The sequence below is a fragment of the Haliotis cracherodii genome, unplaced genomic scaffold (genome assembly GCF_022045235.1).
Source record: "Haliotis cracherodii isolate W230 unplaced genomic scaffold, xgHalCrac1.p SCAF_1, whole genome shotgun sequence".
Lineage (NCBI taxonomy): Eukaryota > Metazoa > Mollusca > Gastropoda > Lepetellida > Haliotidae > Haliotis > Haliotis cracherodii.
In genome coordinates, this window is record NW_027266264.1 from 24293208 (window position 1) to 24308792 (window position 15585).

General features: G+C 37.4%; 1 protein-coding gene and 1 pseudogene across 1 annotated transcript in view; one reads left to right on the top strand and one right to left on the bottom strand.

Annotated features, from left to right (window-relative positions):
- The window catches only part of LOC139474900 (MFS-type transporter SLC18B1-like), a 30880-nt gene extending 16463 nt beyond the window's left edge, over window positions 1-14417 (bottom strand). The window contains exons 1-2 of the mRNA XM_071258095.1: window positions 14287-14417; window positions 193-514 (exon numbers count right to left, since the gene is read on the bottom strand). Coding sequence (XP_071114196.1) covers window positions 193-429 — 237 coding nt within the window. The 5' untranslated portion in view covers window positions 430-514; window positions 14287-14417. The remainder of the gene's footprint in view (window positions 1-192; window positions 515-14286) is intronic.
- LOC139454893 (uncharacterized) lies at window positions 5247-6690 on the top strand (annotated as a pseudogene).
- Window positions 14418-15585: the final 1168 nt, after the last annotated feature.

Consider the following 15585-nt stretch of genomic DNA (forward strand, 5'->3'; position numbering starts at 1 on the left):
AAGGACATGTTAATCTTTGTCATAATATCAAAAATGTTTGTTTGTAAATCTACACTGTATGAGAGGTACAAGTACTGCAATAGAATACCCATCTATTTTTAACTATTGCAATTGGATTTTTTCCTGACTATCACTCAATTATCTTGAGAAAGATTCAAAATGATGGCTCTCTTGTAAGGAACCAGCACTCACCTCGCTGGGGAAGAATGGCGCCAACAGGGAGAAACATGTGCAGGCACAGAAGTTTACAAAAGCTAATGTCACAAACGTCCACTTCCTGTTACCATCCAATTTTTTAAATGAAAAGTCTACTTTGTCATTGCTGTTTTCGTCCCGATTGGTGCCCTTCTTGTCCACATCGGCAAGATTGCAGACGACTGAGTCACCCAGGATTGGTGTCCTCTCGTTCACATCTATGTCCTTTTCCATGATTTATGAATCTGTTGAAGATGGTTGATGAATGTCAACTGAAATATCACACACTGGAACTACGTTGTTGATGATACAGATGCACCTGCAAGGACAACGACGTTCCATCAGTATTTGACATATGAAACCCTATTGCTAATATACCAAAATGACTAACAAAACAAGTTAGGGGTCATGTATACTTTTGGTGATATTGTTATGAAATCGGTGCTCTTCACTATAAAAGAATATCCCCCAAAATATTCATGACCACTTACTTATTTTGTTCTGTATAGTAAGAAAACTTTAATAAACCTTTAAATAACCAACAGCCATGGAACGGATGCAAATGGAGGCCCTGCCTTACAGTCTGATGACATGGAGAGATTTATTGCATCATTCCACAGCTTAAATCACCATACCCCAGGTAAATTTGAGTATATTGCACAAATGTACTTGAAAACAACTAAAAACCAAAAACCATGACACTGCGTGTAATTATGTAACGTTGCCTTTTCAGATTGTGTACCTGTCACTTTTACAGATCTTTGTTGGAATGGAGCCCTACAGGAACTCTACATCAGTGAATGATACAAATACAGTGCTATCTCATGCCTTTTGTAAGTTACAATAAGCAAGACATGTATCTTGCAACATGTATAGGGCACGACATGAAAAGGGCAAGACATGTATAGGGCGACAGCTAGCCAGGGCCCCTTTCCTCAAAGCGATCTTAGCACTAAGATGATTGTAAGTCCCATACTTAAACATAGGTTTACAATCATCGTAGCGCTTTGAGGAACGGGGCCCAGGACTGGCCAGCACCCCAGGGCCATACTTCTACATCTGGGCTCTTGAAATTATGCAATATGTGACACAGTTTGGCTCCACATGGACAGATACAGATTCAAAGTTGCCTGAAATAGCATTGTAAGAAGTATCATGTTTAAAAAAAGGTTCATTCATTGGTTTAAAAATACCCATTAGACTGGACCCAAGGACTACTGATACCCAAAGTGAATAAAAACATGTGAGTAAATACTTATGGCTAAAAAATATATCCCTGACAGTAATGATTCTCCTGGACAACATTATAACCAATTAAACATGCATTCTGCAAGTTAAACCTCTACTTTGAAGCCACTTTACAGTTTAAAACTACTGTCTGGAAGAAATGAAATTTTCATGATAAGGTCAAAAGTTCAAGTTATCTTGCTTGATAGGATTTGTTTGTTTGTTGTTTAATGCTGCACTCAGCTCACTCACTTAGTCTTCTTTTACAACAAGCATAGTCACCTTTTACAGCAAGCATGGATTGCTGAAGACCTATTCTACCCCGGATCATCACGGGTCTGCTTGATAGGAACTTGTCGCAGATCACTAAGACTTACCTGTTTCACTAATGAGGCTCACAATGGGTCAGAGTCAGAACAAACCAACAGGAAAGATTGTGACTTGAAAGCTATCCCCTCCATTAGACAATACAAAGATTTATCATATCCTTTGAAAGTATTATCAGACATTATCCTGATGGTAGCACAGCATTGAATATTGTATACCATAGATAGCCGGTATATATCATCCCACACATGCAGTAAACTGTCTATGTAGGCCACAGTGATATAACTGCCCACTGTTATCTTACAGCAAGGAAAGTGGTCAGGCTACCGCTGTTGAAGGGGGTCAGTATCTGGTTTCAAAACATATGGCGACAGTCACAGCATAATTGACCACTGACTCAGACCTCTAGAGGCAAAGCAAAGGTCGAAACAATATTCTGATTCAATAACTGAATTGAAATTCTATATTTACCCCACACACGCACGGAGACTGCCAATAAATGACACTGTCATTAATGGTCAGGTTACAAATATTTTTAAATGTGTACACATTATTATATGTCATATACTTGGGAAATCTAATCAAATATTCTAATTGAATCCATCCATTGCTTTGCAGCCAATGTGTTCATGTTGAATGTATCATTGAACGTGATGCAGTACCCTTTCATAACTGAAATAATACAAGCCTCTCCACTGAGGCCTAGCTGTTACGCAGCTCTATGGGGTTGGAGGTAGACTAACATTAGTCTCTGAAATCTTATAATACACAATATCCTTCTTGACTCTAAAAATAAAAAAAAATTCCCTATGCTGATTTTAGAATGTGGAATAGAGCTAGCTTGAGCTGGCTATACTTGCTTTTGTATGCATTTCTAGATATATTTTTTCATAAAATAAATATATTCCACGGTCATGTAGTCTGTCTTACAGACCCTGATACAAATATATATCAAATACAGCCTATGCAAGTCTATAATGTTTGGCAAGTCTAGATCACTGCAGTATCTGAAAATGAAGAGAGTCACTGGGCTCCTTTTTATTATATTTTTATTAATATAACTGAACAACTGTTTTTATGTACGATATGTTCATTTCAGAGACTAGATTTTAGTCTAACGGTCATGGTGCAGGACTAGGTTGGAGGCTACAATGAGCAATACATGTTCACAGTGCTTCAGCTTAACATGCTTAATTAGAGCAGTTGAAAACCATGATATGATGGCAAAGATGAACGTATTGCTGAAACTATTTTGCCCTTCTATTCCACTATCCTTCATCTTTTATGAATCATGTTAATTATGTAAAATGTCCTGTTTTGAGTGGCAAAAACAAAACACGGAACATGGCTTATAAGATTTTTGTCTCACTTTTCCTAAGTCGTACATGTCCAATGGATGGGTAGTGTGTGTGTGTGTGTGTGTGTGTGTGTGTGTGCGTGTGCGTGTGCGTGTGCGAGTGTGAGAGAGAGAGAGAGAGAGAGAGAGAGAGAGAGAGAGAGAGAGAGAGAGAGAGAGAGAGAGATAGAGAGAGAGAGAGAGATTTATGCACCAGAAACGAAATGTGACGGACGGACCATATTTCTACATCCCCTAAAAGACATCATTTTGGTGGGGCATAATATAACAAACCATTTAAGTCAAAGTACAATTGTGTATACAGCAAATATGTGTACACATTATTGTTGCAACAATGATTTAGTAGGGCTGGGATGATACACCAACTGTGCGATCCGATACGTATCACGATACCTTGCTCACAATCCGATACATATCACGATACTTGTATGTGCTCGTATTTGTAGTGCATAACCCATATTTTTCATAGACAGGATATTCAAATACCTGGCACACTGATGATTTTCAGTTGGCAGTGTCAAGTATGGTGCAATGGATTAAAATATAAATTTTTTCACTTCGAATTTTCACGACTATTTAGTGTTTAATGTGACATTTATTAAAGAATACATTTAAGGTAAGAATCGATACTTTTTACTTAGTGTGTGCAACTGTGATGGATGCTTGCATCAATAAGTGAAATATCGGGATCCACTGATACATCAGTGTATCATCCCACCACTAATGTTTAGTAATACGCAAAACAGCAACTAAATTGCATATAATACAACAATTACTACTCCCTTGTTGTCATCCATCTTTCATGGTATAACCCTTCACTTGTGTATTTGTCGTCATTCACTTGATGCTCAGTTAATGAATTTTTTACAGGTATCATAAGTTTTGTTTGTTTGTTTGTTGTTTCAAGCCGTAGAAATATCCCAGTTATATGACGGCAGTCTGAAAAATAATCGAGTCTGGACCAGACAATCCAGTGATTGATATCATGAGCATCAATCAACGTTATTGAACAAGGTAAATGCCTTATATTATACATAACACATTGGTTAATTGTAATTATGATATTTGCATTTTGTTTTTATTCATTTTCTGTAGAATTTAGCAGAAAGATTCTATTTCCTCTACATTATTGCTAAGAGGTTCTTCAATGCAAGACAGACAACGCCACTAAGTCATTGTTTTCACAATCCCTTTTGTTTGTAGGCATGTATATAATCAATGTGTAAAATATGATTCACATAGACAATGGATAAAATGTGTAAAACAAAATGACTGAAAACTCTATCTGATTATTTAACAGACTAACCAAAATTTATAAAAAAAGTTCAAAGGACTTAAATCGCAATAGACTATCATGCTCGAATAAGAAGCAAAAACAAAATAGAATTGTACTTCGAATATAGTTTTCTATTAATTCCTATCACTTTCAGCTCCTGGGTGATGAAACATCAAAATATTTGAAATTTGTTATCATAATTTCATTTAGTGATTCTCACTAAATAGGTTTATTGAAACCATAATGCACCTCTTTGTTTACCTCTGTCACATCATTTCCTCTTCCAATCTCTTGCCACTTCCGTCATAATTCTACTTCCTATGACGCCATCAAAATTTCTTCATCAATCAAAATTAATTCTGTCAAAATTTTCTGTACCCAGTTTTTGTACAGCAATTCTCAATTTTTTGGCTTATTCTTAACTTTATTTGCAGGGCAATCTCCATGGGTCAGGCTTTCTGTGGCAGGTTGATAGATCAAATGTACAGAGTCCAATCTCCATTCCACCACATACGTCTCACAAAAGGGTTGAAAGAAGACCTGTCATCTGGCTAGAGCTTTTCATACATTATAATGGCGTCTCACTCTTTCAGCAAGCTCAGGGGGATGGCAATAGTACATTGCAGCTTTTCACCAACGCAGCAGGCAGTGCAGGTTTGGGGGCTTATTTCCCGGGTCACTGGGCGAGTGATCATTGGCCACAACAATGGCCTAACATGCTCATGAACAAGGACTTGACGTTGTTAGTTTTATTTCCAATTGTACTGTCTGTCAGACTCTCTCCAACAAGAGGGTCTTTTCTATTGTGATCACCAGGCAGTAGTTCACACCTTCAACAAGCAGTCCTGTGAGGTTCAAAGAACTATGTCTCTGGTCAGATAACTGGTTTTGCTATGCCTCAGGCACAACATTCTTTTAAAAACTAAGTAAATCGACACAAATGCAAAAGTCATTGCTGATGCTCTCTCAGGATTCCAGTGGGCACTTTTTCGGGAAGCAGCACCAACAGCAGACCTGGCTCTACACACTGCCACACAACATGTGGATGTTCTAAATGAAGAAGCACGAAGACTACTCAAACAGTCATTGGCCATTAACACATGGTCAACATACGAGACGGCGGTCGAGGTGCTGCGGGGTTCCAGAACAATACATGGGCTGTCCCAGGTATGGCCAGTCCCCATTGACCACATCGTCAACTTCACTGCTTCATGTCAGTGAAGGGATTCTCCATTAATAGTAAGATGGTGAGAACCTATGTATCTGCTATATCAGAAACCATATTCCAAAATACGGTCTCTGGCTATATCTACCTACCATAAGCCAAGGGGCATGTTGGATTGCACCGATGTTTTCTTGGTGCGTAAGCTCATATCTTGTATGGGTAAGGGCAATAGCAACTCTGAACCTATTACAGTCAATTTGCTCTAAGCCATTATTTCAAGTTTACCATTTATTTGCATGTCAACTTTTGAAACTAAACTCTACACAGCTGTGTTTTCCACTGCTTTCTTTGGATTTTTCAGAGCAGGTGAGCTGGTTCAAAGTAAACCAGGCCAATTGGGCATTGCCATGAAGGACATAATATTACAAGCAGATCAGGGACAGGTAACATTCATCCTTAGGCACTCCAAAGGCGACAGGGCTCAATACGGGGTTTCCATCACCCTTACAACTATTCCACATCATCCCCTGTGCCCAGTCGCAGATGTCAAGGGTTATTTCCATGACCGCCAAACTGGCGCTGACTCAGCGTTTGTACACTTCGACAACACAGCTCTATCTAGATATCAGTTTCAGGCAGTTCTAAAGAAGGCTTTGGCGCACAGCGGCTTCAACACAAATGATTCCTCTTCTCATTCTTTCAGAATAGGTGCAGCTACCTCAGCAGCAGTCAATGGTATGAGTCAAGACTTAATCAAACAGCTTGGGGGTCAGATTCCTTTACATCATATACATGTATCCGCACACCTAAAATGTGTACTTGACTGCATTGTTTAATCGGGACCATTCCACTGTGCCTTGTTGCTTTCAGGTCAAGTTACCGGAGCCCAGTGCTTCCTGGCAGAGAGCTGGTCTGGCTGGCTTTCCAACTACTTGTGGATGGCTCACAGTGGGATGCTGTGACAAGACTGGCCAGCATCCCAGGCCCCAACTGATACATCTGGGCTCAAACGATATTTGCAAGAGGAAGGCCTGCCAGCTGTAGCTGGACATCCACCTTGGTATGTTGAGGCTTCATCTGTTAATGCCTCACACCACACTCCTTTGGTCAGACATGCTGCCAAGAAGGCAATGGCATGAGTGAGTGAGTGAGTATGGTTTTACGCCTTTTATTGCAATATTCCAGCAATATCACGGCGGGGGACGCCGGAAATGGGCTTCACACATTGTACCCATGCCGGGGATCGAACCCGGGTCTTCGGCGTGACGAGCGAACGCTGCACTGGCATGAAGCCAATTACTATGATGCGGTGGAGATGGCCAGGGAGAAGGTCAACAGATGGTTGGGCAACCATGTCAGGGAGCTTGCGGGGATGCACATTCAGCATCCCAAGATTTGTGCTGGGGACAGTTCCCTGTATGTCTGGGACAGGGTGCACCTCTCAGTCAAAGGACTGAAAATTGTCACGAGCTTAATCCGTGAAGCCAAATGTTGGTAGCAGGTAAACAAGCAAGTGACGCTAAATTCTTTCTTCTGTGTCTAGTTAGGGGGTCCCTCATGGTTCATGGTCTTCGGTGTGGGCTTGAGTGCTATTTGTGTGGTTTTGTGGGCTACAAATGTAAATACTTACTTAATCGCCAAGTAATCATCAAAATTATCAGATCCCTCCTCTTCAGCGGGAATATGTTCAGTCCCTCTGCTTCTCAGCGGCTGGGAACCTTTTGGCTTAACTTAATTCAAGTCTGCTTTTCAGCAGAAACTTAAGCCCCGTTTACAAAACCACGTTTACTTATATAAGTAAATATAGGTACGTAAGTATATATACTCACATAAGTAAAAGTGGTCGTGTAAACGCATTTGCTTACGTAAGCAAATATACTCCAGGAGTAATTTACTTCACCTCAAGAGGTCGTGCAAAAGTATATTTACTTGTAAGCAAATATACTCCTGGAGTAAATATGCTTATGTGAGTAACATTTGGCCGTATAAACAGGGCTTAAGTATTTTGCTGCTGGCAACATAAGCCCCATTCACATGGACACTTTTACTTACGTGAGTATATATACTTACATATGTAAATTTACGTATGGTGGCATGTGAACGCATTTGCTTACGTGAGTAAATATACTCCAGGAGTAAAGAGACATGAGTAAAAGTATATTTGCTACACCTGATGAGGTCTAGTAAAAGTATATTTACTCATAAGTGTAAATGCTCCTGGAGTATTTCTGGCCATGTGAACAGATTCTCTATTTGCTTACGTAAGCATATTAAATCCAAGATACTGATAATCAGGAAAATACGGCTGTAGTTCCTTGCAAAGAACATAACATGTTCATAAAATGTTTCGCGTGTCATGCGAAAGTTATCGATCCACAGTTTATCATCAAATGATCGTTTGACGACATTGTTCCACCAGTGTTGAGAATGTTCTCTCTTCCACAGTTCTCTTTCCTGGCATAATCCTAAGACTAATCCCATACTAAGAAAGTATGGAAAGTCTCTCTTTCGCCTCTGGTTGACTATCTTCGACAGGGGCATGGCCTCAAATGATAAAAGTCCACAATTTATTTATGAAATGACGTTTACTTCTGCCTTGCATGAACACATAATGTAAATATACTTTTGCTTACATGAGTAAATATACTCCATGAGTAAATTTGCTTACATGAGTAAATTTTGTCCATGTGAATGGGGGTTAAAAGTTGCTAAATATCTCATTATAATAATATAGCTTAGGGCAGCCCACAAGTCCTGCCACACCTATGACCTTGAACCCAACATACTCCTTTCTTATTTCTCTTGCCTTGTCAACTTTGACAAGGCAGGTTACATTGTATGTGGTATTTCAATAATAAAATATATGGACAGATTTTTCAGTCAATTTGTTAATAACAGAATATTTAGGTGTTTAATAAATTGCTAAAGTGAAAATGTTAGTCATTTTACACACTGACTGTAACACATACACACGATAAAATAAGCAATGCTCAGGTGAAATATATAGTTTGTGTAAACGAAAATCACACAATACCAAGTGATACCAAGCAGCCTTTTTGATTATGATATTCTCTAACAATTTTTTTATTTTCACAAAATTTAGGGTATTGTTGTCAATAAAACATGGACATCAAATGATTTAGCATGGCAAACTAACTTGTAAAACAAATGCTGTGAAAGGCGACCATGCTTGTCGTATGAGGTAACTAACAGGATCAGGTGGCCAGGCTCGCTGACTTGATTAATAAATGTCATCAAATCCCAACTGTGTGGATCGATGCACATGATATCAATCACAGGATTGTCTGGTCCTGACTCGATTATCTACAGACTGAAGTCATATAGCTGGAATATTGCTGAGTGTGGCTTTAAACAACAAACAAACAAATAAACAAACAAACAAAACCTAAAACAAAAAAGACTTGTTCCGGCCAAAATTCAGTCTTGAATAACAGAACTAGACACACTAGCTTAATGATAACTGTTGTCGAACGTAAACATGGAAAAGCTCGTGATTTTCTCACAGATCAACTTACACACTGGTTCCATGGATATGCCAACAGGTGTGACACTGTGTTAAACCATGTTTGTATTCTGCAGCACACCTGCCAAATGACTGGTCATAAAGATTTCTCATCAGAGCAGGCTATTCACACCACCCGGACACAATTGCTGGTCGCATGTAAACAACGCAGTTCCGTTGGATGTGTCCAATTGTCACAAACCAATTGGTGCTTCATGTAACATCAGAGCTACAGATAAGCAGCGTATTTGCATAAAATACCTCCCAAAATATTCAAAAACCAATTGCCTTCAATTTGCGTACAGATGCATTAAATGAAAAACTCAAATGTATACAAAAAACCTGCGTAAATGCCCAATGAAGCTTTATCAGCATGCATACAAATGAGCTAATTTTCCGAAACACAATTACGAGCTAATTTACTTTCCGAGTCAAGCCTATATATTTAGTACAGTTATATACATCTAAAACATTATTTCACTTTTTTAAAGTCTTAAAATGTTCACTAATTTGGGAAAAACAAATAAAGTGATGAATAGATGAGTGAAAAAATACTGGTTACCCAATGAAAAATGTAATAACCTAATTTAAATAGAAACCCTGGAGTAAAAACTCATTTGCTCTCAAAGTATTCTGGAGCTCTGTAACATGTAAAATAGGCTAGGTGATAGATTATGTGTTAAAACCAGTATTGATTAATACAGATATAGATACTGTATCTGACGTAATAAGCACACAGGGCGCTCTCAAAATTAGAAATAGGGGACTCTTATAAGAATATCATTTTGGTGAGTTGAAGATAAATTTTGTGGTTTATGCTGTCAGCCTGAAATGTTTATGTATGACAAATATATTTTTCCACAATTTAATTGCCAATAATTAAGGGTGCATATAACACACGAGTGCATATCATACGCGAATAAATAAGTCTTGTGTACATTGATCAAATGGAAGGGGTGCTAATTGGGATTGTTCACTCACCAATATATTAGCAAACATCGCTGTGGGTGCTTATTAGAGAAGGGCGCTTATTACGTCGAATACGGTATACATATTTGTGTGGGTGAATGACTATATGTTGAACTCCTCTTTCAACAACTAAAATGACAGTTAACTAAGTGATAAGTAAGGACAAGATATATCGATGAATAACTTCATTATTACAATTAGGAGCGACATTTTGGTGCAAATTCTAACACTGTTATCAAGCATCACTTACACCGAAACATAGCTCCTAATTATAATAAAGAAGTTGTTCATGCATATATTTTATCCTTACTTGGAACTCCCAACTTCTAAATGCCTCTCAGAAAAGTTAACTAAGTGATGTAGCCTGATTTTGATAAGGTTTGACGAACCATGTGTGCATTCTGACCCAGATTCAAACTCACAATCAGTGTAGTCTAGGAACAAAGGGAGGCAACTGTGCCAACATCAGTGTTTCAGATACCTGGGCATTTCCCCATGTTAATGCCACCTTTAGGACACACATTTTATATTTTTCGTTTCATGCGCCCACCACCCTTTCTGAAAAGCAGCTGGAAAAGAAATAAATTAAACATAAAACATTTATTTTTATTATGCCTCCTGCTTGTAATATAAATCCTCTTATACAATATAAAATGTACCCTATTCGACGTAATAAGCGCCCAGGGAGCTCTCAAAATTAGAAATAGGGGGCTCTTATTAGAATATTATTTTGGTGAAAAAATAAACAGTTCAAAGATAAATTTTGTGGTTTATGCTGACAGCCTGAAATATACCAAAGATATATTTTTCCAGAATTTAATTGCCCATAATTAAGGGTGCATACAACACATGAGTGCGTATTATAAGCGAATAAATTAGTCTTGTGTACATTGATCAAACAGAAGGGGTGCTAATTGGGATTGCTCACTAGCTAATATATTAGCAAATATCGCTGTGGGCGCTTATTAGAGCAGAGCACTTATTACGTCGAATATGGTAATATATAAATTCCATGTCTACCACCCTTTCAGTGACTCAAGAAGTCAGCTGCAGTTTTAACTCCATGTCAGAATGACTTTCATAATAAATAAATAGACATAGCTAAATATTTCTATTTTTATTTTGATCGACCTTGTGTGGAAAAACTGGAAGAAATCTGTGAAACTTGAAATAAAAAAAGTGTGGCCTTAGCAATATTCCATCAATGATACGGTCATGTGAAATACGATGATAAGTGACTGACTTCTGACAGATTTGTAGTGCTATTGAAGCTGTTGCTTGCGGTAAATGTTTTTGTGTTGAGGGAACATCATTGTAGGCGTGTATTATGCATACCCAACGACACGGTTGTATTTTAGCGTAAAAAGTTTACACTATACTCAAGAACAGTAACTTCTTCAAACACTGGATCTATTAAACTGCCAAAATGACAATAAAATCTTTGCAAGTATCGTGAACCTCTGCCCTGAACAAGCAAAATATGTCACACAAATTATCTCTGACATGTTTTTTAAAAGAACCTATCTTACAGACAACATCTAGATATGACGTTAAATCTTTACTACAATTATTGTGACTTGTCAGTACAGTATTTACACTTGACCTATCAATACAGTATCTAAACTAACTGTACGCTGCCATCAACCTCATGATATATATAAATGTTAATATACTGTGAATGAAAATAATATGTAATAACTTTATATATATATAATGTACATTATGTGTATCTACCTTTAATGTTTATAGTTATATTTATTCCATATGTAGATAGTTTGTACTCTGCCCTACCAGGTCTTCTGCACAATAAAAATCTTTCTTCTTATCCAACATATGTTAGTCTAAACTTTGACTTTCACTTGGTTGACATACAATGAGGATTTGCAGATTTTATTGTTTTCAGTAGCTAGTTGTATATTTAATCTTGATTGACCGCCATTTTACTTTCTGTGATGATCGATATCAATTTTTTTTATGGTCAATATTAATATTAAGGACAGATGAAAAAAGTATTCAAATAACTATTGTTATCAAGGATATTTTAGTATTTGTGATTATATTATCTGTCTTATTTTTAATTAATCTTTAGTTTAGAAAAAATAATTTCCAGTGAGGTCACGTGATAACCAAATATGGGATAATAGTCTCGATCCAAATGTTACAACGTGTACACTTGAGCAGATATAACTCATGAATATTAATTAGACTGTTCACTACGTTAACAGATCGTTATTATAACAGAAACAAACGTATGTTTTCCATGTATATCTAAAATGATATTATATGTTGTCATATAACTGTCCGCTGAATTAAACAATTCAGATTGAAATAATTCATCATATTATGATTACGTACAGGTAAAAACTTGTAATGTGTGTGAAAAGTCGTACTAAAATATGCTATTTGAAGGGGGCATGGCCTAAATGCAAATGTCCGATTGGGATTTAAAATTTTCCGGACCGCTCGTCCGAAGTCCAAGTCTTGTAAACTGTCTTTCTGTCAACCACTGCCAATAATGGCCAAAATTTAAAAACCCAATCTATATAAAATGTAGCTAAGAGACAAGTAGGAGCCAGTTGACTCACAAATATTTGGCCCACACTGTGAGGCTGCGGTCAATAATATTTTTCATAGTTTCTGTACCTTACCCCATCAAACTTTACTAAACAGGAGCAATATTTCATAAAGCTAACCAGCATAAAATTCTGTCAAATGTTGTCTAATTGTAATAATTCTGGAATGTCTCTTAATACCTTTCATTAATCTAAAAAATGCATTGTTAAAAACTGGCATCGATCCTATTATCCGTACTAATATGAACGAAAGTTACGGTGTCAATGGGATGACATGGCAGAAAATAAATGTATGGGGAATGACCTCTTAATTTGCTTAAGATAATGTCTCATACAGTATTACATCTTAAATACTAAATACAATGTACAAACATACCACTTTTCCTGAACAAACACATATGCTTTCACCAGATTACCAACATCAACCCAGTTGATAGACGTCACACTAACCTAAAGGTCGCAACAACCTAAAGATTCTGTAATGTCATAGAAAAAGAAGAGGTAGAAGAAGTTTATGTTTACATACTAATAACGAAGCCATACGCCACATACATAACCAGTGATATAATAAAAATAATTTACCGGTAGATATACATTTTAGTGGCAAATGACACAGTTACTATTATACTAACAGTGTTTTCTTAAACCTCATTGATCACAGAAGATTATCCAAATTCACTCTTTTGTATTGGGATGTATTTGACATAGGTGGGGATGCTTATTAACCCCCAAAACACCAATTTTACGTAATCAAATACACAAAAGAATATTTCAAAACAAACAAAACTAATATTTCCATATTGGACATTTATTTGTTAATTATTATGTGGTTATTTCTCTTCATCTCATCTCAGAATTATACAAAAAAAGATGCGAAAAACACTCTTTTGGTATTGAATTATCAGGAAAATCATATAAGGTTAAGGTTAGACCAACAGGGTACATGGCAAGGTTTATATTAAGTTTATGCATATTTTTTACAATTCTTGGAGAAATAAAGTAACCAGTTTTATTATCCTGTGAACACAATATTAAAAAAAACGGTCAAAACAGGAATTGCAGTTCTCTGTCATAGATCTCCTAAGGCCAAGAGATGCAATAGCGCAGGCCAAACTAACTCTATTTCTGAGAGATGGACAGCTACTCGAACGTATATAAACAGAGAAGCCAAGGATAAAAATTAAATAATATCAATATACAAAAATAGAAATCATATCAATACAAAAACAGAAATTATGTGAATACCAAAATCACAGTAGATATGTGTACCCTACTCACACCCATGAGTCCCGAAATTGTTAGGCAGAAGGCGACCTCTTAAACACTTAATACAGGCACGTGGAGAGATCCCTCTCTAAAAGCTGCTCTGGACCACAGAGAACCTGTTTTGCATCTGTGCCAACATTATAGTCATTCAACCGTCACAGACTTACTGGGGAAACGCACAGGAACTTGACAGCGTGTATAGCCTAATATATTCGAATTAAAAAAAAAACACACACCACTATACGTTTGTATGAAGGGGAGTGAATCTTTTTCCATACGAATATATTATGTAATACTCGCTATTAAGTTGGGGTTGCACGGACACCTGAGTTGGTCGTTGACCTGAGTTGTTGTTTGCGATGTCTAAACCCCCCCCCCCCCCCCCCCCAAAAAAAAAACCCAACTCACCTGAGCTCCCCATAACGTCACATGAGCTGTGTACAAGGCTGTCGTCTAGCAAGGGATTTATATAATTGAATTCAACCCATCCCTGCACCTCCAGAACATTGCACAACACACAAGCAACCGATGCCGAACTCTTTCTGAATATGGGTTAGTTTGGAATTTAGAGTTACCCCCCTTGGGGGAAACACTGTTGGCTTTTGTTGTCTCTTTATATCATCATATTTTTATTATCAATTCCCCATGTTTTTTACAATTGTGACATATTTTATTTAATTAGTCCTGTATGGGGATATCCGAATATATACAACAAAAATGATAACTAAAAAATGATAAATGATGCTATTGTCAACCACAATATTTTTTCTACCGTACACAAGTAGTGACAGCAGACCGTTAACAAAGATTAACACATCCGTGTTTTGTCAAGCCTCATATATATAAACCATCCATAACGGAAGATTGCTTGTTTGCTGTTTAATGTCTCACTCAGCAATATTTCATCTATTTGACGACATGCAAATAATCTATTTTGGACCAGACAATCTGGTGACTGACACCATGCGCATCGTTTGGGATACGATGACATGCACCCACCCAAGTTACTGAGCCTGACCACCCGATCCAATTCATCCCGTCTTATGATAAACCGTCTCCCCGAGGCAAAAGTGTTCAGCCTTCTTTTTTTTTTTAAAAGTCCAGGCTTTGATAGGCTAGTGGACATGCTTGCATATGGAAGATAATGATAAGCCTATGCTGCTTTAGACCACTATTCCTCCCCTGATTCCCCACAGATATCGGGAATTAACTATTTCCAGAACCAAAGAAATAGGAATAATATGGCGGGATTGTGTATTCTTTACACCAAGGAGCTTGGCTTAAGGGTATACTCAGTTTTTGGCGTTAAGCTAAAATTGATGTTGTTGATTATGACAAATAATGGTTGATCACCAGCTAGAGAAACAGTGGGTGGTCAACACTATGCAGTGGTGCTTTTAAAATAAATCGTTGACAGATCGACAAATTATGTAGAGGTTATCACGCTTGTGTGTTTGGGGATGGTAAATATCCAGCGTTCGAGGGGGTGGGGTCGGAGGACGATGTGGGATAGCCTGTGAACATGTATTACAAGTTGGTATTTCCGCTATTTGCTAAGTGTGCATGCACTGAGTCCGTCTTATTGTTGATAGTCATTTCGTAGACATAAATGCGAAGTTTAGTAAATGCAAAAAAAGACAACACGCATTTTTTCGCATTTAATTCACGCTTGCATTTATTTCTTCATGCAAAGCATCCTAGCATTAA